Source organism: Podarcis gaigeae, assembly GCF_964106915.1.
Source record: "Podarcis gaigeae genome assembly, chromosome: 8".
NCBI classification, from domain to species: Eukaryota; Metazoa; Chordata; class Lepidosauria; order Squamata; family Lacertidae; genus Podarcis; species Podarcis gaigeae.
Genome location: NC_139684.1, coordinates 62,152,809 through 62,177,127, shown reverse-complemented (window position 1 = coordinate 62,177,127; position 24,319 = coordinate 62,152,809). Strand labels below are relative to the sequence as shown.

At 47.0% G+C, this 24,319-nt stretch overlaps 1 protein-coding gene across 1 annotated transcript in view; it reads right to left on the bottom strand.

Annotated features, from left to right (window-relative positions):
- MFSD2A (MFSD2 lysolipid transporter A, lysophospholipid) overlaps positions 1-14,563 on the bottom strand; it is a 34,035-nt gene extending 19,472 nt beyond the window's left edge. Inside the window, exons 1-4 of the mRNA XM_083752343.1 lie at positions 14,158-14,563; positions 8,977-9,102; positions 8,056-8,180; positions 990-1,113 (exon numbers count right to left, since the gene is read on the bottom strand). Of these exons, the coding sequence (XP_083608469.1) occupies positions 990-1,113; positions 8,056-8,180; positions 8,977-9,102; positions 14,158-14,247 (465 nt within the window). The 5' untranslated portion in view covers positions 14,248-14,563. The remainder of the gene's footprint in view (positions 1-989; positions 1,114-8,055; positions 8,181-8,976; positions 9,103-14,157) is intronic.
- Positions 14,564-24,319: the final 9,756 nt, after the last annotated feature.

The following is a 24,319-nucleotide window of genomic DNA, read 5'->3' as shown; positions in this document are numbered from 1 at the left end:
TGAGGGCCTGGTGCTTAGAGGCAAACAAGACCAACGTACACACACCTTCATACAATGCACACTTGTTCAGTTTTATTATTTAAGATTAGGGCTGGGCGATATCAGCTTTTCAACATCGTGGTTTATCACCAGCCGAACTTTGTGGTTTGGGGATATACCATGATGTTGAAAAAAAGATGCATTGGCCATCGCCTGAGAGACACTAGGTAAAACTGCCCCAGCTCTCACCTCGAGAGCCAAGGCGGTTTCACCCAGGCTCGCAGGCTGGGACAATGCAGCTTGTTTGAGCTGCTCAGCTGGGGGGAGGGAACGCCCCCTCCCAGCTGAGATAGTCCTGGGGCGCTCACACGAGTGGCCAGGCCATCAGGGCTCCTTTAACTGCTCGCTGCAGGGAGCAGCAACCGCGCTCCCCTCAGCTGAGCAGTTTCACAGAGCCACCACTGGCTTGCGGGAGCCAGCACTGGCCTGGGGGCTCCTTTAACTGCTCAACTGAGGCAAGGGCAGCTGTGCAGTTTAAAGATGCAGAGGGAGGAACAATCTGTATTGGCGCCTCACCAATCCAGCTTGTTCCTCCCTCTCCATCGTATGAGGGCAGGGTGGGATGGCGGTTTCACTCAGCGACTTATCACTGGTGAAACCGCTCCCGAGTCCCTCTGCTAGCAGTGCCAACTGAAGGAAGGAACTCTTGCACTCGGTAAGTACATTGCAAGGGCTCTGCCAGACCTACGTTCCGCAAAACACACTAAGCAGAGAACTGGCAAAGCCACTTTCTGCAGGCTTCGGTGATATACGATCAAGTTGCCCCACGGGGAATTCAGTTCCGCAACTGGTCTGGCCGCATCACATATGATGTCGGGTGTGAGCTAAATGAGGTGCAGTTTGGGGGGGGGAAATGGCCTTGTGGGCCAAATCTGGCCTGTGGGCTGGAAGTTTCCCACCCTTGCTCAAAAGCAAAATGCAGGCTGTGCACAAGATGATGAGGGACTCACTGTCACGAGGGTCTGGAAGATGCAGTAGAAGAAGAGATACCACATCACTTGGCCTTGAGAGATGTCGGGCACAAACCATATCAGGAAGTAGGAGATCACAGCAAAAGGAGTGGAGAATATAATCCTGTTGAAAATTAAAGCAAGATGAGAAAAACTTTATATAGTTTGGGGTTTGGAGAGAGGAAAAGGAAGAGAAAAAGTACAATTTGATACAAATTAGTCTGATTTTAAATGCAAGGGACGTAGCCCATTGACCACCTCTGCAGAAGTTCTATTGGTCTTGACCTAAGAGGGTTTTCACCTTCCTGTTCCTTTCAATGGCTGCTGGGGGCCACAGCAGTTCTCATTACCACGGAGGAGTTAAAGCTGATGTCAGTCGTGAACTTACTAGGCCGCCTTGGAAAAGCCACCAAATCCAAGTCCCTGACCTGAATCATAAAGGATCATTATACTGGCCTACTTTTAGGAAGCAAATACTGACACGATCCTTGGGAAACGCTTAGACAACTGAAAACAAAGCCAAGTATAATTGTCATTCTCTTCACTGTATGGCTGCGGTATGTATCCCTGTGAGCCCCGCCTCATGGTCAGAACCCTTGGTTCAGCTCCAAGGGATTAGATGACCTCCAGATTCAGCTTGCAGTCCTATAAGCTTATAATTCCAGGCTTGTCAGTGCTTGGGCGGGATTGGGTGGGTAGGAGAAGAGAGAGTGAGAAACAAGAGAGAGAGAGAAGAGGCAAAGTTCCAGAGAGCATAAAGAGCTGAGTAAGGTTTTGTGCAGTGGGGCTTTGATCACACAGCCCCCCTCAATGAGGCAGCAGGAGCAGGCCTGCTGAGCTTTAGAACCTGTTATGAGCAACAAAGCAGAGATTTGGCAAGAAGGTCCGTCTGCTTCAGGAGGAGCTAAGCATTTTGCAGGACTGGAAGGGAGGCAGGGGAAGTCTACATGCTGTGCGTGTGAGGCGAGGAAAGCTAAACCAAGGAACTAAAGTGCCACCTTCTCCACCCAAAGAGAGGAATTCACTACCTCCCTCCCTCAGAAAAGAGAAGCGAACTGGCTTTCTTTGTGTATCTACTTCCCACGCAGGACCACATGATAAGACAGAGTTTTAAACAGCCACTTGGCCATCCAGTGACAAAGAATTAGGTGTAGGTCGCCAGCCTATTGTAAGCCACAGAAAACTAGCATAAATAAGTGTGGCTTAAAAGGCCAAATATTTCTGCAAGCTAGTCAACTCAGGTGGGTTTATATCTACAAGATATGCATTTCACAGAAGGAAAACTGACAATGTTCAGAATTCCTCCCCCAAACAAGCTAAAGATCTACATATACCCCAGAACAAATAAAAATCCGGGGGGGAAATGCAGGCGGCATGCTGGAAAGCAGTGGCGTATCCTGCAACATAGGCAACTTGGGCTACAGCTTTTGCCCTTAACTGGAAACCTAGTTCTTTATCATTCAACGCCTCTTGTGTCACTGGTCCTCCAGGAAACCAGAATGCGTTGCTGTATGCACATTCTCTGTAGCAAGGATACGTTATCAACAGGACAGAGGAGTACATAGAGACGGAGGGCGGGGATTGGGGTGAAGAGGGTGAAGAGACAAAGGGGAAGGTATCCATTTATTCCCTAGGAGGGAAATGGCTAAATCCTTTTACAGGAAAGGACCCGGTGAACGTAAGAGAAGCCAGCTAGATCAAGCCCGTAATCGAGCATCCCAGTCTCACAGTTGTCTGCAGGAAGCAAGCAAGCCAGTCAGACCCAAGCACAACAACCCCTCTCCTCTGCCGTGGTTTTCAGCAACTGGTATTTAGAGGCACAGTGCCTCCGACAGGGGAGGAAGAACCATATTCCTCCTAAGTGAAGTTGGTCTAATACTCGTCAACTTTTCTCCAGCTCTTCCAATCTAATAAGCATGGAGAATAGGGATCCAACCAAGCAAAGCTCCCCCTTCAACACTAAAGCAGAGGCTAACATGAGAAGAGTGGATGCTCAATCCAGGTGGGGTTGGGTTGGGGGACTGGCTGGCTCATTCTTGCCTTCACCTGCTAGCTAATGCACAGAGGCAAAAATCGAAAGTGGCATCGGGTTACACACATGTACACTAAACCCAAGCTTCCCAAGAGAGATCTAGAAGACACAACCTATAATGGGACTGTGCTCTGGCATAGGCCTCATTAAAACGAAGAGGACCCTTGCAAGAGCACATTTACTGTTCTCTCAGTGCAGTTCTCATTCAGTTCAATAAGCCTTTGTGTAGGACTTCTCTGTGGACTGTACATGCTAGAAATGTGTGTACTGTCATTTGGACTTTCTGCATTCTCAAAACCTCCAGCTTGTAGGCCAGCCTTGGCCCTCCAGGGGGTCTGAGAGGCAACTTTCCCCAGAAAATGCCCACCCATTCTTCAACTGACCTCAGTTATCTGATGGGCAGGAGGGGGAGGATAAATCCTGTGCTGGCTGTGCATGAATGTTTCTCATGCAGGAACATAGCAGTATAGCTGAAATGAGCAAGATTCCATACAAACCCCTTCCTGATTCAGGGATGGATTTGAATGGAAACCCCTGGGAAAACAAGTTTTAGCAGCGCCTTGAAAGAGGCTTCGAAGTCCCAACTTTAGCACTTCAAAGCTCTTTGAACTTGATGTCATTGTGATGCCATGTGACCGATAGCTAGGGGGCTGTGCCCACCAGTCTTGCTTCACATGGATTGTAAGGACTATGTGGGGCAGGAACTGCCCCACTGTTAAGTGAGTGCAAGGGTAACAAGACCTATTGTAGAGAGCAAGTCTGAATTAGTTTTTATTTTCTTTTAAATGAAGGTTTCTGTGCGCATATTATGTGGGCATAATAATAATAAACGGTCATGTGCAATCCTGGTAGAATTCTTAGGAATCTCATTTCTTTTTTGGAGGCTGCAGCCATGTGGCCGAAAATTAAATTCATCCCTCAGGGTGTGTGCAAGACTACTTTTCTCCATCTGGCAAGGGAGGCAGACGGAAGAGAGAGAAATTATTTTAATATGACTCATGGGCATTTTGCCCCACAGCACGCCAATTCCCATGACGCGGAAAGGAAAGGTGACGTGTAGGACACTAAGACAATCACAAGCGTCCTGATATACTGAACTATTTCTAGATACTCAGTATTTGGGTAGCCTTCCTCTAGCCCCTGGGCTTAAAAAAAATCCCCATAAACTCTACATAGCTTGAAAGTGGTGCGGAAAGTGGAGGAGCGTCCACAGCCTAGAGTGGGGATGCCCTTGTGGAGATCCCCTTGTAAAACACCTTTTTAGCAAGAATGACTGCTACAGAGTTCAAGACAGGACGGCCAGCTTCATCGTTTCCTCCTCTCCAACCCATTCTAAGAGTCTCCCAGCAGTTTGACTTCTAGTAACCCCCACCCGCTGATCCGCAGAGATATATGAAACAGGCTAGACAGGCACACACCCTGGCTCTCCATTGGCTGAGCTCCGATGGTGTGTTCCACTGCAATCTCTTCTCCTTCCCCGCCCACCGGCTTTAACCGTTTCCTCTGCCATGTGTGAAATAGCTTCCTTCCACACACGTTGCTCTTGGGGAAAGGGAAAGAGTTTGATTTTCAGCTCGGCTTCAAATCAGAATGGAAAGTGTGAGGCGAGGGCGGGAGGGGGAGAGGAGATACTAATTTTTAAAAAAATTAAAAGCAGATTTTTCAAAAGTAAGCCTTGCTTCCATGTTGAAGTTTTTAAAAAGCAAAATTTTCGCTGTATTATTATTAGTGTTTTATTTATCATTATTAAGATTTATTAAATTTCTATACCAACCTTCATCCTAGGAGCACCGGGCAGTTTACAATGTAAAAAACACAAAGATACATAACATAGTAACAAGCAATAATAATACCGCCCAATATTATTATTGAGTAGTAAAACCCTGGCTCAGTTTTCATGAAATGCTGTGCTAAACCACAGTTTAGCACAAATGAGCAAGTTTCCCAAGCAGAGATCGCAGCCACAGTGCTTCTGCTGCTGCTACCAGAACCAAACTGGGGCCAGACAAACCATGAGCTGTAACCAAGGTTTGTTCTTGGTTTACCACTTGTACAGAGAAGTCTTCAATCACCTACCACAGAACCCCTGCAAATCTTAATGGGGCACCTTCTAGGGTCCTCACAGTCATTGTCTGCAAATTGAGCGTGTGTTCCAGAAACACCCTCCCACACCTGTGTTTCTCCTTGTGGCTACTTCTTGCAGAGGGAAGATGCCCAAAAGCCACTGCAGAGAACATGCTAAAGATGTTGTGGGCAATATTAGAATAAGGCTACAAGCCTTTGCATGCTAAGCCCCATCAAAGACAGTGGGACTTACTTCAAAGGAGATGTGGACAGGATTGCATCGCAGGAACGAGCCCTGTTCCCTGCAAGCCTGACTGGAGAGACGTGCGATGGAGAGGGAGCCAATTTTAGTGAGAAGCAAGCCGACTCAGGTTGATAAGGACACGACCTCATAAGCCATCTGCTCAGCCCACTTACCACATCAGAAATCACTAAACTTAACTGCTCTCTGACATGTTGCTATTCTGGACTTTCAATACTGTATTTGCAACTCACCATCCGAGATGCAAAAGTGAGGGAGAAGCACTGGTGCTATGGAAGCTATTAAGCAGACTCACACAAACTTCAACTCAACTGCAGGAAGCCTTGCCCAGAAATATCTCAGCTGCAATAAATTGCCAGGCAAGTTATTACTAAAATAGGTTTAAAAGAATCAGTTCTAGCTTAACAATGGCCTAGACAATGTCACAGCTAGGGTGTTCTGCTTTCTGTCTGCAATGGGCCCGCTTACAAAAGATTTCCATGAGATCATGTACAGGTGAAGATGAAGTCACATTTGTTTCTACATATTCGTTAACACATTCCAGACACTACTGACACCCTTTTGTCTTTGTGAGTCATATTTACTAATGCCAACAAAGGTATCTGGCTGAGCCACTTTCCTAACTGCAGAATTTCTTTTTGCTTCCCAAGAATAAACTAGTCCCCTACTCCCAACAAATTTAATTAGCCCCCACCCACTTCCTGCTGACATCCTGGCCAGCATTTTATTAGCATATCATAAAAAGCCAATGAGGATCTATATTATATACCGCTAACATGGGGAGCCTGGGCACTCCAGAGTATGTTGGGGTATAAATCCCATTACAGTCATACCTCAGCTCCCAAACGCCTTGGGAGTCAAATGTTCTGGCTCCCAAACAATCAAAAACCAAAAGGGAGTGTTCCAGTTTTCGAACGTTCTTTCGGAACCCGAACATCCAATGGGGCTTCCGATTGGTTGCAGGAGCTTCCTGCAGCCAATCAGAAGCCGTGATTTGGAAGTTGAATGGACTTCCGGAACGGATTCTGTTCGACTTCCGAGGTACGACTGTATTCAATCGCTGTGAAACAGTATATCAATGGCTAACTGCTTCTCCAATAGCCAATCCCTATACAGCGAAAACAGAAGTACCCTCCCCACAGATGGCATACTTTGGGGAGTGGGGGGTGGGAATAAGGCCTGCAGAAGTACCAAAACCACCACCACAAGGACAACCCAGAGAACAACCCAATAAGCAGTGAGCAGAAAGCTGACCCAGAAAATGAGGAGGCGAAGTGGGGAAGGGGATAGGAGATGGGAATGAAATGGAATTACATGAAAGGGGGCCCAGTTCACTGACAGGTACCCTGACAGGTACACTGACAGGTATCCACACAGCAACATTTTGTTGTAGGCCCCTCCAGTCTATGTGAGACGCCAACAGGAGTTTTTTTCTGGCTTCTGACTGGCCTTTCCTGGACTGAACCCAAATAGCATCATTGCATGCTGGCTGGGCAGACACCCGCCCTTTATTCCAGTCCTGGAACCTCAGCAAAGGCAAGAGCAGTGGGGGAGGGATATTTTGGGCCTGCGTTTAAGGCCAACAGAAGCAAAACAAAAAGCACCAAGTTGCACCAGCAAATTTAAGAACCCCAAAGGGTGGGGTGGAGAGTATAATCATGCCCTACCAAAGAAAGGCATATCTAATTTCTCCCTGGGCAGCTCCTCCCCGCCCAACCCTTTTTCATATGTTATCCACCGTTAGGCCCTTCAGCCAGTGAGCAATGCAATCCTAGTAACAGATGCAAATGCTTCCCAGATTCAGAGGCTGCCACTATACCTCAGCCATAACTAGCTATTGCTGGCTGTCAGCCGAAAGAGGATTTGGAGAGTTCAGACACAAGCAGCTGTCTCCTAGGATGCTTTTCCTTATAAATCCCAGGGTGCTAGTTAGCCCTTTTTTATTTATTTTGCTGCAACTTTGATTTATCAAGAAGTTCCACTTTATCCATAGGAATCTGAATAGCCACAATGGTTTCTGGTCCTACTGCAAGTTCTAATTTAAGCACATTTCCACCCTCCAGACAACCTCTCTCTTCCCTAATTTCTCCAAGTACTGAAAACAGGCCTGTTAGGAAAGAGGTGGCAACACTCTCCTAGTCCTCAAGGGAGAAAAGGCTGCTGTTTGCCCAGGCACCAAAAGCTTTCCAGTCATTAACACTCTCCAGTAGTAGATGGGAAAAGCTGTGGTTCGAAGGTTCTATCTCCACGAAGAGCTGCAACCCTGCCTGACAGGGAGCCTCTGACTATCAGTCATGACAGTATTATTAAAAGGATCTGTTCCCCGGTTTTCACCTATACCAGGAGTGGGGAACCTCTGGCCTGGGAGCCAGATGTAGCCCTCCAGACTTAGCTATCTGGCCCTCAGGACGTTCACCACACCCCTCACTGCCCCTGCATTGCACCATTTGGCTGCAATGTGTTCTTGCACTGGGGGACTGCCTCTTGCTTGCCTCAGGAGTGTCCCCTACACAGGAGACTAAGCCAAGGGGTCACAAAATTGAGAAGATTGCCAAATTTTGGCTTCACATGGGGAGCCGTATTATGAAAGATCTGCCCCGAGACAGGCCCCCACTCCATTCACAAATGCATGTGCTCCTCAACATAGTGATAAGCACTATGCACTGACTAGCTCTACGAATCTCAAATTTCAGCAAAAACCAGCTTACCAGGGCATCAGGCGTCCAAGGCGACTCCATGACGTTTTGCTGATGAAGAAACCCACCAGTGGATCAGTAATGGCATCCCATGCGCGGCCCACAAAAAGGATGATGGATGCATAGAAAGGGTCCAGCTATGCGGGAGAGGAAGAGATCCAATTCAGGTCGAGCAGCTTAAGACTGAAGGTGTGGAAGCACGTGAGTACAAGGTGAGGTTCCATCAGTTATGCTTTTCCAAGTGCACCACTTGTCTTTGTCATCTCAGGTGGTCTTTGTCTGCCCCCACTTAGCTTGAACAACTTGTGGACCTGCCACACATTACAGAAGCTCAGCAGGCAGGGAGAGAGGACACCATAACACAAAGACCAGCAGCTCCAAAGTGCAGCCTGTCAGGTGCTTGGAAAAACCTTCAGGCAGGCATCAAAAAATTGGAGGGTTTTCAAGCCCCAGGTGGCTAGTAGGGCACATTTTTCTTGGAAGAGGAACTTGCATCATGAAATGCTACTCCTGCGAACAACGTAATTTACGCAGGAATATAGAAAGCTGCCTTATACAGAGTCAGGACATAGATCCATCTAGCTCAATATTGTCTATTCTGATGGACAGTGGCTCCCAGGGTATTTAGACAGGAAGTCTTTCCCAGCCCTACCTGCCGGGGATTGAACCTGCGACCTTCTGCATACAATGCAGATGCTCCATCATTAAGCTATGGACCTTCCTCCAGCAACAGAACTTTACCGCTCTCTTCTGCTATATTGTTAGCTACGGTATATCCAAAGGCAGCCTTCATGCAAGGGCCTGCCAGGCATAACGACAACCCTTCTCCTGCCAACTTTCTGTTTCAATTTGCAGGTTACTCAGTGGAGTGCTGCATTCCATCACCTTTGGGCCACCCGTCAAAAAGCAAACATACAAGCTGGTCAGACTTACCTGAGCCACATCCAACAGGTAAATCTGCAGAAAGAAGCCCAAGGCGCAGCCAGTGATCTGGTAGGGCGCTCCGCCAATGGCATAACACACTTTGTTGCATATTGATAGCTTTCCTTTGCTTTCTCTCTGGAAAATAGAGGACAGGGCGTACTAAATTAGCCACCATCATTCCTGGGCATATTCAGCTTCTTGTGGGAACAGCATGGCAACCTAACAACTTTGCAACTAGTTGAGGTTGTGTGTGGTTTTTTTAATCACTTTCTTGCATTTATCAGTCCAGAGCCTTGAATGACTTCCAAGCAATGTGTCATATCTGGTTGTATTAGCTCAAGGCATATTTGAGCAGACAGCTTTACTACTCCCCACTCTTACTAGCAAAGATTTACATTGCTCACTCAACATTTGCAAACAGCTCTGCCTCAAGGGACAATGGAGTTGCATCAAGGACGGACAACAGAAGTTGCCCAGAGTGGGTGTGTTGCTTGTGTGTGCGTGGCAATGCATTCCACACCACAACACTAATTTCCTGCTAACCACGTAAAACTCTCCCTGTCTTTTTGTTCCCTGTCTATTCAGGGGGTGGGGTGAAATGTTTATTTTATACATCATTTACAGGCTGCAGAATATTTACTTTTAATAAGCTCATCATGGCATACAAATCTATGGCCATGACAAGCCTACTTCTTAAACAAGTAATGATTTCAGAACCGACCAATTTCCTAGTGGTGCAGCAATAGCATCATCATTCATTTATTAAAATGCTAGCACATTTGCAAAGCTAAGCAGGGTCTGGTATGATTTCAAATTGGATGGGGGAATGCATGTTGAAATTCCTGCATTGCAGGGGCTTGGACTAGATGACTTTCAGGGTCCCTTCCCGTTCTATGATTCTATGATCACTGCTTCCCCACTGCTAGCCTATATCTGGTTCTCTTAATGTTGGGGTGACTGAAGCCCGGCAACATCTGGGGAGCCACAGTTTAGCCTTCCCAACTGCCAGTGGCTCTCCAGGGTTTCAGAGGGGAGTCTTTTCCAGCCCTACCAGGCAATACTTGGGATTACCTGGAACCCTTTGTACAGAAAGCAGGTGCTTTCTCTATGCAGCAGCCCTCCCCAAAGGTAGAGCAGTGGACTTGGAAGACTACCTGGTGAACTTTGGTCAGTCACAGTCTTTCAGACTAAGCCTACCTCACAGGGTTTTTATGCAGACCAGACCAGTTATGCTACCCCGAGCCCTTTGGAAGACTGAATAACCCTACCCCACACCCTATCAGCAGCAGCAGTAGTCCGAAGTAAGGCTGTGTACAGTGGTACCTCTAGTTACAAACTTAATTTGTTCAGAGGTCCATTCTTAACCTGACACTGTTCTTAACTAGAGGCGTGCTTTCGCTAATGGGGCCTCTTTTGCTGCTGCGCCGCCAGCACATGATTTCCGTTCTCATGCTGGGGCAAAGTTATTGACTTGAGGTAACTCTTCCAAATTAGCGGAGTTTGTAACCTGAGGTGTTTGTAACTCGAGGTACCACTGTACACACTATTACCTTTAAAGCACATTCAAATCCCATTCTTTCCTTCAAAGAATCCTGGGCACAATGGTTTACCCCTCACAGTGTTACCATTCCCAGCAACCCTTTGTGAAACGCAGTACCCAGAATTCCTTGAGAAAAAGAATGAGCTTTGAGTGTAGAGTGTGTACGCAGCTTTAAAGGTACAATCCAGAGAGATCCATCATGTTTGCTCCCTCCCTTTCTCAAGAATCAGGGTCTTACAGTTAATCATACACACACACAATATCTACTCAGAAGAAAGATGCATTGAGTTCAGTGGGGTTTACTCCTATGGAGTTTGGGGTAGGTGTGCAGCCTTAAACCTTCTGAATATCACAGAAGGGATCAGATATGTACCTGCTACAGTTCAGTCTGTGGTCAGATAATGCAATAGTACTCTAACCAGTTACATGAAGTGCTTAAAGATATTTTTTTAAACCCACATAAAATGGGTTCTCTTCTTCATGAAGCATCTGATGACACATACTCTGCAGGTGCTGGCTGTCTAAACCAGGACTCCCACCACAAATATATATTATTTAGCCATATGAACCTTTTCTGGAGAGAAGCACCACTTTGTTTCCATCATAAGTACCACCTGCGATCCAAGTCCCCATTTCCTGGTGGTAGTGCTCTCTTTAAGGCTGCACTCTTAAAATGCACTTCCTTCCATGAAAGTAAGCCCCACTGATCTCCATATACTTCTGAGAAGATATGTATAGGTTTGCACCACAATTGTTTTTAATCACTACATTGCACTGTGCAGCTGGGATGGGGAAACTGTGGCCCTCCAGATGTTGCTGAACTCCCACCATTCCTCATCACTGGCTGGGGCTGATGTGAACTGGAGTCCAACACCACAAGTTCCCTCTGCTTGCTTCAGAGTACTGAAAAGCCATGGGCTCCCTCAGAAAAGCTTCAGAGCAGCACCGTAAAGCAGGCCAGTATTACTATCACTATTTTTCAGATGAGACACAGCTGAGACACAGATGGCAACCCACAAAAGCCTACCTACTGAATCTATGGCGGAAGTGAGATTTGAATTGGTGGGCAGGGAAGACACAAACACACATTTCCTGCCTTACTCTTTCAGTAAGATTATTCAGCATAAGCTCCACGTGGCTGCCTGGCAATGCAACTGCTTCATCTATCTATGCAGTCAACTCGGAAGCAGGAAAGAAGAACAATGTGCACAGCTCCCTGGATCCACTGGACCGTATTTAGTCTAGAAGATTAACAAAGGGGGATTGGTTTACAGATAACAAGCAAACTTCTCTAGAAAGCAGCAAAACCAACTGCTTTGAATGGAGCCAGTGGACTAACACAAGCCTAATTCTGCAAAGCAATCCAGCTGCCAAGTTTAGCGGCACAGCTGCATTCGCAGGGAGAACAGCTGGGGCAGCTCCCCACCCCCCCAAGCCCCGGAATTGGCAATCAGAAAGGGAGAGGCCCTGAAAGAGACACGTACTTCAACGGCACTGGTGTACACTTTCCCCAGGAGGCGGGCTCCATCAATAGTGCCCTGCGGGAAGCTATGAGCTACTCTCACCCCATGCAGCACAGCACAAGGGGGTGCTGTAACAGTGAGTCTCCAAAGCCTTTGCAAGGAGTAAGTTCTGGGCATTCCACTATCAGAAGCCAATCCTGATACTAATTCAACAACAGGCAACCTTGAGCAAGGCACCTCTGTGCTTCTCGCCTTTCCTTTCTGTTGCAAGGAGTCAACATCTTCAGTAGGGATGTTGCAACTAACACTGGAAGAAGCCTGCAAAGCATTTAATGGGGTGGGGGATGCTTTCGCCCCCACCATCGCCGTGTGACAGGCTCCATAGAATTGCTCCTCAGGAGCACTTTAAAATGGGTATGAAGCGTGCATGCCAAAGGCAAGAATCCCACCACCCCTTTTAATAACTCTGACCTATGTTGAGTGATAATATTGCTAACTCTGAAGCAACCACACATGCTCTTGTAGCATATTGACTTTTTGCAATTCAAGCTTGAATGAGTGGACCTTCAAATCTTATAGGGGGGCAAACACACACACTGCAAATTAACATCCCTGCTTTATACAAGAGGCTGGTCCCATTCAAGAAGTGCTGTGTTTCTCTGCTTTTAACCCAGGGTTCGCTGAAAGTCATTGTCTCTAATCCTAGTAATGCAGTTCATGTGCTGTTCCAAACCCCTTAAATTATGCTCCTCCTTACTTCATTCATTCACACAAGAACCTTCTTGGGTAGGTGAAATTTCCACAGACATTTTGCACCCATTCAACTGTTCAACGATACCCTTTCGAGTCCTGGAATAAGGATCAATACTATCTACTACCAATACTGGCAGTTTTTATTTAGTACCCAGGGCTATTATTTTTTGACCAGCTTTCTCTCAGCTCTGCCTTCAAGAGTCATGAGGAAGCCAACAGGTCAAAATCCCACCTTGGAAGTCATGGTTAGAACTCGAAAAGTCCTTCTTCTGGATCAGGTCAGTGGCCCATTTAGTCCAGCATCCTGTTCTCAGGGACCAACCAGATCCCCTATAGAAAGCCAAGACCAGAGTCCAGCAGCAAAACTCTCCCCACTTGTGATCCCCAGTGTTCAAAGGAATATTGCCTCTGACAGTGGGGGAGAAGGAACATAGCCTTTCCTCCAAAGTTTAGACTCTAAACTTTAGAGTTAAAAACTAGACATAGACCCCCCTTTCCATATAGTTTAGCTTACAAAAACAAATGTAATAAGTTTGTACATTAGTACGGACACCCTATAAATCAATTATTACTTTATGCTCCCTATCCTCTTTACTTCCACCTGGACCTCCCACTCCGCCATGTATATGTTTTAAATGCGTATGAGAAAGCGGGAACAAGTCTGATTTTTCTAGTTGCCAGGAAGTTAAAACAGCGCGAGCGACCCCCACCCATCGAGAGTAAAGCGAACGCGGCGCCTTTAAGGAAAGTTTGCCCTTGTCTCTAATGAATGAACTTGAACGGCTCGGAGGCCTTTGGAGCCGATTTACTACCACTCGAAGGTTATGGGGGAAGAAAGGCAGGGGGCGCAGCACCCCTCGCGCAACAGGCGGTGCGAGACTTCGCAGCGTCCCGCGCAGAGAGCTCAGCCCACACTAATGGCCCCGGCGCCTCCCGAGAAAAGCCAGCCCGGACAAAGCGCCTCCAACCCGCCACAGTCCTCATCCGAGATGTGGGCCGTTCCCCTCCTCTCATCTGGACGGATAAACCTTATAAGGAGTCCTCCCGTCACCACCCCCACGCCCCAATCCCGACGGGATTCGGATCTGCCACATCGATTTGACGCCACGATCCGCATCCCGGCGTTGGGGCGAATCGCAGGATCTATAGTCCGGTTTCTGCTCCAAAGCCTCTCTCTTGCACACACAATGCACGGCCCTTTGAAGAAGAAGAAACTCCCAAAGGCCATCCGGATCGAGCCATGCGGATCCACTCACGTGGCAGCCCCGGTCTTTCTAGCCATGACTCCTCGGGAGTAACGCCCGATGGAACTCCCCTCCTCCAGAGCCCAGCGAGCGAGGATCGCGGCTTCAAATCCCTTGGGGATTTTTAAACTCCCCCCCCCCCGGCCCGACCTCCCAAAGGGGACCCCCCCTCACATTTTCCCTTAAGTACCTTGGGACGTATCAGTTCCTCTTGCTTCAAGATACTTTGCTGCAAAAGACCCGCAGTTGCAACGCTCTCCGCTCCTTCTCCTTTGGCCATTTGGCAAGAAGAAAAAGAAAAAAACCAACCCTGACCCGATCCCCTTCACTGGTCTTTCCTTTCCTTCTTTGCTTGCTTCCTTCGCTTTTTTCTTCTCCTTGTTGCTCGATTGGTTGCTCTTCGCTTTGCCTTTTCGCAGGTGAAAGTACCCCGTCGACAAAGCAGCACCACGTATTTGATGGCCAGATAAGCGCGCTCGCCAGAACAGAGCAGCGTGGCGTTTCCTTTCGCTTTTCCCAAGGCGAAGGTCCCGCTCGAAGCCGCCCAAAAGTAAGTGAATGAATGAACGGCTCGAGGCGGATTGAATTTCATTCGCACGCTTGCAGGCGGAGCCCCGCCCTCTTACTCGTGAGACATGCCCCCTCCCCTCGCCCCAGGGCTGGTAGGTGGGGGCTGGCAGCTGCCCAGCGCACACCCACCACCAGCCCTGATCCTCTTTTGCTCCTGTGCCCATAATTGGAGGCGCCACCCAATATAACGCGAGAGCCAATCAGCGGCTGCGCCGGCGCAAACACCCCCAATTTACCCATCGCCTTCTGCCTGCCTCCTCCTCGCCGAAGCAGACAATCCCGGCTCCTAATTTTAGCCCCTCCACCTGCCTGCCGTTTTTACATTGTGATCACGGCTTTCCGAAGTCCCTGAGACATTATTCTTAAACTGATCTAATCCCGTCCGTATCCCCTGCTGCTAAAAGCGTCAGGCTTTGCCAGATCGCTTACACCAGCACTTCCCAAATTTGGGAGGTGCAAACTGCTTCCTGAAATAAAGAAAAGAGGCACGTCTTATTCGTATCCTCCGCATCCCCAAATATTCATTTAATATAGGCCAGGAATGGGGCTGCAGACATTGCTCCCCATCAACTAGACTCATCAACTGAGGAGGTTGGTGAGAGTTGGAGCGAAACCACATCTTCTTTAGGCACTCTGAAAATAGACCTTGTTTATAGTGCACTGATAGGAGCCAGCTCCAGGGGGCAGTGTGTGCTTGGGTACCCACAATAATATAATTCTGGGGCGGGGCACCCATAAAGTCAATGAGAAAAGCTGGCAGATGGCAGCTCAACTCCGCCCAGTGGCGTAGCGTGGGGGGTGCAGGGGAGGCCGGCCGCACCAGGCGCAACATCTGGGGGTTAGGGTTAGGGGGCGCAAATCCACGGGTTAGGGGGTGCAAATTACTTGCCTTGCCCTGGGTGCTGACAACCCACGCTACGCCACTGACTCCGCCCTCCTCAGCCTGCCAGTAAGGCACCCTTTCTGGGGGGGTGAGGGACTCAGATGTGGAGACAGAGTCTCTCTGCCTCCGAGCCATTGGAAAAGGGTGCCTTGCTGGCTGTGGAGAGGAGGAGGAAGAGGAGCTGCTGCTAGCTGCAGCAACACAAACGTATGACATCACACGCACACTCCTGTAAGTAGTGCGTGTGACATCACTATGTGCAGGCGTGTGCTTGTGACATCACACGTCCGTGTTATGGCGGCAGGCACCCACAATCCTGAGGGCGAGTTGGCACCCCTGGATTATAAAGTGAAGTGAGGTGTGTTTTTGTGTGGAGCCACTGTTTGTGCTAGTTCCATTAGGGCAGCAGGGCATGATTTGGTTAAAATTGAAAGGAGTCAGGGATGTGGCCTTTAGGCAGCCATTCTTAGCCTGCTCCCTTCCAGATCTTATGGACCACAAAAATATGTAGCAGTTCCAAATGAGAATTACAACAGAAGGTGTTCTGCTGAAAACTTGAGAGAAGTTTGCTTCCCTTCCCCCCACCTGCCCAGTCAGCGTGGCACAGGTGGTTAGGCCTGACCATCTTACTACAGTGTTATGTGTATACAATGTTTGTGTTTACGCTAAACATCTTCTTCCCTACTGTTGACAGCATCAAGGCTGCTTCAAACATGATGCATTCACTACACAATAGCCTGGTAACATAGGAAGCTAACTAATTCCTGTTGGAAGGGGTTCCTTCTGTTAGAGTTAAAGCCAAGAGGGAGATGAGTGGAGGTGTTGCTTAGCAATTAGGTAGACTGGCATTTGCTCTGATTGGCTGTGCAGTTTTGAGGGTTTCTCTCCCCACCAAATATGTTTGGTTAACTGTCCCTCTGCCCTGAAAAAGGCCTGAACTAAAAAGTCAAAGCCTGTCTGTTAATTTCTTCCCAGATTACACTGCTTTGTGGAGTTTCCTCATTAAAGTGTTGTCAAGATTTCTTTCTGGAATCCATCTGCATTGTTTAAATGAATTTTCCAACAATTCCAAGACAAAACGTTGGATCATTTAGCCCACTAATGTGTACACTGACTGGCAGCAGCTCTCCAGGGTTTCAGACAGGGAGCCTCTCTCGGTCTTCTTTCCAGATGAATTTGAATTTGAATTTATCTGGAGATGGATTGAGTTTAGGACCTTCTGCATGCCAAGCCTATGCTCCATCACAAGAAAACATTAAATGCTGGGTAGATTTCATCATGTAATGGCTGCACTTTATGCACCATTTCCCCCTCCGTGTGTTCACATGCCAGAAGACTGCAATTAGCCACAGAGTGCTAATACTCTTTCTAGTCTGAAAGTGGGTGCCTTTGAACAGAAGCACAATGAGAAGGAGTTGAGTGGGCCTCATTCTCTTGTTTCTTCCTAGAGTTGCCACATTTATGTGCTTTTTTTAACTGGTTATCTTAGACAGCATGTGCCATTGCTCCGGGCAGACTTTTTAAAAGTCCTTAAGGCAAAGTGATTCTAAGCAAGCACAGAGTGCATTTCACCTTTGATGGAGAAAACACTAAATTCATAGTTCTCCACGGCTGAGGTTGGCCTGCCCCAATGAGCTACCCTCCCTCTGGGAAATCACAAGTTTGATTGATTCATTAAATGATTAATTACAGGAGTGGCAGCTCTTCTGCAGAACCATGCTCTTGACACAACCCCCACCACCAGCCAGGGCAGAGTGGGGTCAGGCCAGGGCAGTAGTGATATCAAGGCTACGCGGAGCCATCCCATCTGTTGTTAACTACACTGCCCCCTTGATTGATTTAATAAATTAAAATGCCTACACTGAATTAAAAACATTTCTTTAATTGGCTGATTCTGTCATGCTCAGAACACAAGTCCAAAATACCAGCAGCCTGTCATGCCTGCTAAATGAAATTTCCCCATTAAATGTGGAGATCCTGTTCAAGGCAAGTCCCTCCAGACGCACTTCAGGTGTGTACAGTGGTGTAAAGTTGAGGGTGGTGGCTGCCCCAGGGGCAAAATCGTTAGGTATGCAAAATTTCAACATCCTGTGCTGCCTCAATACAGTTGTGTGGGTCTATTACTGGGCTCTGTTAAAAACGGCTTCTCCATGCAAACCAGGAAGTGACCTCTCCAGACGAAAGAGCAACTCTTCTTTTCGTATCTCTGTGGCTGTGATCTCCTAGGTGACGAGGATGCCATTAGGCAGCTGAATGCGCATGCGTACTCTGTCCATTTCCCTCCATCCCACCTACCCCTCTGCGTGGCCCCGGGTGCTGGCAACCCACGCTACACCATTGGGTGTGTAGGTCACATGTACAGTGCGTCCATAGGCGCAATGGAACACACACATTACCTATCAGCATCTCATTAGTTTTAAGTAGGCCCAAATCTGGTCAGTGCCTGGATGGGTGACCCCCTGGGAACCACATGTCCACTTCCTTGAATGGGATTGAACAATGGGATTGAAATATAAAATGAATAAATAAATCCAGGTCCAATTCAAACTTCTGTTTTAAAGACTAATGAAGCTCAGGACCCCGATAACTCAAGAACCGCCTCTCTCCATATAAACCAGCAATCGTCATCTGAAGCCCCCTCCATGGGAAGTCTGGTGGGTGGCAACACAAGAACAGGCCTTTTCAGTGGTGGCTCCTCATTACATATCTTTAGGCACCTGGCAAAAACATTCCTTCTTCAAGAAAAGGGTGGGATGTTTTAATATAGATTTGTGGGATTTTTTGCTGCTTTCCGTAACTATATGTCTTTGTTTGTTGCTTAAAATATTGTATACTTTGCGTTTCAGTGGTAAAGACTAATAAATTTAAATATTAACTAATTAATTAATTCAGCCACATCTCCATCCAAATGCTGATAGGAATGTGCATTAAGATACCTACCTGAATGTGCATCCATCTGATGTTGATGACTTACAGGTGCACATCTGATTTACTGCTGCCACTCCTATGACATATGCATCTTTTTTGTACTGGGACCAGTGCACTTATCCAAGCATTTTCTTAATCTACAAAAATGTAACACTCTGAACAAAAGCTAGCTGAGCATCAGAACTCCTTGTTCTCGAATATCTATGACAGCTGGATCAGAGTGCAGGAATTCGGCAGAGGACGTCTTGGGAAGAAAATGACTCTGGGTTATCTTTGCGCATGAGCCCTTGGGAACCTGTTGATCACATTTATCTGCTCCTTGCACCTGTCTGGGCTTAGAGGGGAAATTATTTCTAGCATTTGGTCATATCAAGTCCTTTATGGGGGGAGGGGGTGAGTTGCCATTGGGCATTGCTGTCATTTAGCACCAAACCTCTTTTCCTCATTTAGCAGATGTTCCATCAGCTGACCAGATTGATTCCATCTGCCATAAGATTGATCTAAACGTTCCTCCACACAAAAGTCACTCACAGTCTCGGCAAAGCGAAGTTATAAAGGCCGGTCTCTTTGAGAGAAGACCTTCAGTGCAGAAACCTGGATTCATTGCTAGGACAGGGAAGGAATGTGCGTAGATTTAAATCACTATTCTCTTCCTTTGCGATGTGGAATCTTCCTGTCATTTCCTGGTCACCAGATGATGACTTCAGACATCATGCGTGGCGAGGGTTGATAAGAAAATGCTTTAGGATTACATAAGCTGTGGTCCATTTTGGCAATGCAGGAAATAACAGTACATTTGTGGCAAATATTTCTTTTAAAGGAAAACCCGTACATGTGCGCGCACACACACAAAGGTTTCCATGTAGATTGCTACTTAATGTCCATTTAACATAACCACCCCATTTTTATACTTAAGTCTTACATATTTCTGTGAGCTTTTATTCTTTTTTTATATATAAAATAGATTTTATTCATATTTTCCACACAACAACAACACAAAAGATATCGAAAAATAACAAGACACAAGACACAAAATTCAACATTCGAAAACTAAAGAAAGCAACAACAAAAAACAAACAAACACAAATCCATATCTTTCAAGTTAATATTATAAACACTAAAACAACAACAAAACATTGCTGTGAGCTTTTATTCATTGCATTTATTACTACATTTATACAGGGCCGGCCTGTGCATGAGGCAGGCTGAGGCAATTGCCTTAGGCAGCAGAACTGCAAGAGGCAGCGCCTGCAAGCAGCCTGCCTGTCCCACCACCTCTGCTGCTGTTGGTGGAGAACTGGGGCAGCAGTGGCAGCGGATTCCAGTGAGATCTCATAACATCTTGCAGAAATCTCACGAGATCTTGCATACTCCATAAGATTTCGTGAGATCTCGTTGGAACCCATCAACATTGCTGCTTTGTGGGTGCCACCACACAACCCACACAAGGAAGTCTTTGATCGCGTGTGTGGACCAATACCTTCCTCTTATACCTCAGGCAGCAAAACAGGATGCACCTTGCTTTCAAGAAGCTCTAGGTTCTTTCCCCTTCATATTATCCTCACAACAACCCTTTGAGGTAGGTCCAGTTGGGTCTGTGACTGACTCGAGGTCACCCAAGTGAGCTTCATGGCCTGGTGGGGATTGGAACTCAAGTCCTAATCTGATACACTCTAACTAAACACTTTAAAACTAAAAGCAACTGACAGGAGGGAAGAATGAAATCAGGAGCAGATATAGGGTAGTAAGAAGACAGAAAACTGGTAAGTTGCTTAACTCTTTCCCTCCCTGCTATCTGCTCAAAAATTCCTCAACCCAACCAATTTATCTACCCACAGAGGGGGGAAATTGGGGGGAACAGCTAATCATCTTTTTAATATTTGCATACTTTTAATATACTGTATATTGGAGTCAGGCAAAGCTCCCTAGTGATTGATTTCTCCATTTCAGAACCACTGCTTTAATCACAGGGTTTATTAACCTAAGATATGTCTCCCTCAAAGTGTGTTGACTCTTGCCAGTAATTTTAGAGGAAGCTGGCATTAGGCAATCCTCTCTCCTGGTGCCAAGGAGAGGAGGAACAGCTGAGGATTTGTAGGCCAATCATAGCATCCATAACTCTTCTAAGGAAGGATGACTGGATTCCCAAGATCAGCTGACAGGAACAATGTAGAGAGGAAATTCCTCTGGCAGACAGTAAGCCTTTGTTTCTGTAAGGGCTGCGCAACCTTGTTTCATGTCCCAAGATTGCTGGGAGGTGTTCAGGGTGGGCAGATGTCCTACTTTGCAGAGGACAGCCCTCTGTTTGCTCTAAGTCCAGTTTAGAGATAAAGAACCCAAAGAAGGGAGAGAAGGAAGGGCTTTGAGGTTGTGCATCCACAGTTAGTTTGCAGAGCAGACAGAGCATGCACCCTAATCACCCGTAAGTCACAGACCTCTCCCATCAGCTGTCTGGCTGGTGCTGACCCATGATAGGGCCTTTTCAGTGGTAGTTCCCCAGTTGTGGAATGCCCTCCCTTGTACCTGTCTCCATCATTATTAACTTTCAAGATAAATTTGAAAACATTCTTGTTTACGCAGACATTTGACACCAGAACAATACTTTTCCGGCCCAGAGATCACTGTTTGCAAATGTTTTAATAGAAAAAGTTCACATGGAAATTCGTCAGCATTTTAGTGCAAATTTCTTCTAATATAAACACTCTTGCAAATGTTCCCTAAAACAATGCAATTTTGTTTCACTAAGATATGTAATTTTATGCACACTTTATGCCAGTATATATACATATTTGCACACGTTACGTGGCCAGAGGACCCTATTGCTAAATTCGGAGAAGTGCTCACTGAAATCATCATCTTCTAGCCCCTGATAGTGAAGATGCATCCTTTAGCTACTGAGAAATCAAAAGGCATGAAGGTGGTGTCAGTGGTGAAAAATTGTCCTGTCACTTTGCCTGACCTGTAACACTGTTATGGGATAATGGCTCTCAGCATCCTGTCATTTCCCCTAAAATGTACATGCCTGCCCTCCGGCACACTACATAGGTAACACAAACTTAACCTGCTCCACAACCCTTACTATCACTTGTGATCACACATCATTACACAGTTCTGCAACACACCTACAACACCTCCTGATCGCTGGCAGATTGCACAAAGCCACTTAGGTCTGCCTCACCCAACAAACTTCAGGGCCAGCATGAAGCAATGTGAAATAACCAGTACTGTACTTGGGATGGCAGACTCCATGTGTGTGGTGTGATCTGTCTCCATCCAATCTCCATTTTTGATGCCCTTCTCTTAAAAGTCAAGATGGCACTGGGATGAATGGACTACATTGCCCAGCTCTTGATGACAATGCAATTCTCCCCCTCTCTCCCTGCTTATCAGACCGATCATCTGCATGAATTATTTGAGGGGGGGGAAGCTGTGTATTTGTGCACATAAGAGAGAAAGGATAGCGACCACACCCACTACTGGCATGTGGCCCCTGGAAGGTTCAACGGTGAATGTGGCCCTTGGACCCAAGCAGGTAAACTACCACTGGTGTACACAATCACATAATAATCTCATTCGCAGTAATCAGATGTCCAAACACACAATGCAATTCTCTCAGGTTAGGCTTGCTCCTGTTCATAATCTCTGTGGGATTCTGATATACTTAACAGCCTCACTCACAGTAATCAGATGTCCAAACTCACTATGCAATTATCTCGAATTAGGGTTGCTCCCGTTCATAAACTCTGTGGGTTGTTTGTAATTGGGGAGCTCTCTCTATATGAAGTAGAAAACTGTTTTATTGGGTCTGAGGCTACCTAGTAAATTAAAGGCTAAGGCAAAATTTGGTGACTTCTCAGCTCACACAGGGCCTGCCCCGCCATTAGGCAGGGTGAGGCAGGTGTTTTGGGTGGCAGATTGCTTGTGATGGTGGTGTCAGGCAACAGCAGTGAGGTGCTGGAGCAGAGTTGTGTGTGTCACACTGCCTAGACTGCTGTTCTCAGCCTGGGAGGGCTGTGGGCAGGTGAGAGGATGTGGCCTAGGGACAGCCCCAAGGACCAGACAGGCTGCCCTGGGGGGCTGAATTTGGCCCAGAGACCCAATGTTCCTCACCCTCAGATTAGGTTGCCAGATCTTGACTCCAGAGACCCAGGTTCAAATTGTTTAGTTGTGGGTGAACATATCAGATGACACAGCGATTCTTCAAACAGCTCTTGTTTATTCAGAGGCCAGAACAGAACTGAACTGAAGGGCTCAGTCAGCCTGCTTATATAGAGCTCCAGTACAACGTTACTGTAGCAACTTTCTAAAACTATCCAATCACTGAACGTCACTTTTGATCCTTTATTTGCATAACTATCTACAGTATCCCCCTGCTGGCCCAGGGTGAGAACTTCAGTACATAACACAAATGATGCTAAGTGGGTAACCCAGAAACAGACACCTCCCTCCCTCATCTACCACGCAGGCTTATAGTGAGGATAAAGCAAGAGGCCCTGAGTATATTGGAAGCAGGGTTGGATAAAAACAAAATGAAGGAAGTTACTGTTAGGGTTTCCCTAACAGTAACTGTGATAAGTATTTGCACCTCCAGGTGGACATTATTTGGAGAACCAAGGGTGATGTAGTGCATAGTTTGATGCCCATCAAAGGGGCAATCAGTCCCGTCTCTTATCCTGTCTGTCTTTTCTGTCATCAAAACAGTTGTCTGCCCTTTGTCCTAATGCTTGTTAAAGGTGAAGATGTGTACAAGTGAGTGGTCTGGTTTTTATCTTAGGAAATACTGGACTAGGGCTCGTTTGCTAGAAGCACCTGAGATCAAAGACCTGTGTGTGTTTTTATCAGAGAGCACTGCTGTGCCTTTCCTTTTGCGGGAAGGGGAAACGTTAATAGCCACGGCGATGCAACCTCTGCTCTGCTCAGACCACCTGCAGAAGGTCCAAAGGTTCTGGCACGTGAAGCTTCTGGGCAGAGGTGGAAACCAAACACCCAGCGTGGCTGTCCATCATAAAGCATTGAGAAAGATTGCAGCAGAATTTGAAAATAGTAAATATGATTAGTAGGACTCAGGTATCAAACGGCACCAGTGCTGGGTCTATAAATTTTGCTGTAGGACACCAAAGTCTGCACTGCCGCTCTCCCCATCCCCCTCACTCCCGATTGTGATCTCCAAGTAATGTTTTCTTTTTTTAAAGTGCTGCTCAGTGCCTTTGAGAGCTCCTCCAAATGCTTCCTGCCACTCCACAAGTGCTGACAAAAGGGCTACCTTGGGGGACCCTGGGAGAAGCGCCCAAGCTCAGCTTGGCCCCTGCATCATGATGACAGCGCCCTTCTCCACCAACAGCCCTGTCATAGCTCCAGTGAAAGCAGCCAATGTACCGCCAAGAAAGAAAAGGAATATACCAGTGACCTCTCCCAACAGTGGAGCAATTGCATCCCCTATTCATTAGGGATGGTCACTATCTCCTGCTCTTTGTCAAATTGCTATCTCTGTTTTTGCCTTTCATGGATGTCAGTTAGGAGAATTCATGTTCCTTGGGGGGCACTGAGGTGTGCTCTATGGTCAGTCTACTCCAGCTTATGTTGGTTGGCCCTTGACATCTTGCAGCTTAAAAGGTAAAGGTAAAGAGACCCCTGACCATTAGGTCCAGTCATGACTGACTCTGGGGTTGCGGCGCTCATCTCGCTTTATTGGCGAACGGTACCTATTTATCTACTTGCGCTTTGACGTGCTTTCAAACTGCTAGGTTGGCAGAAGCAGGGACCAAACAACGGGAGCTCACCTCTTTGTGGGGATTCGAACCGCTGACCTTCTGATCGGCAAGTCCTAGGCTCTGTGGTTTAACCCACAGCGCCACCTAGGCATCAATGTAAAGGTCAGAAAGGTAACTGCCAGATGACAGCTTAGCTCAGCAATGTATGGGACAACTGTCTAATACATCCAACGAATGGAAATATATTAGGAGCAATTTTA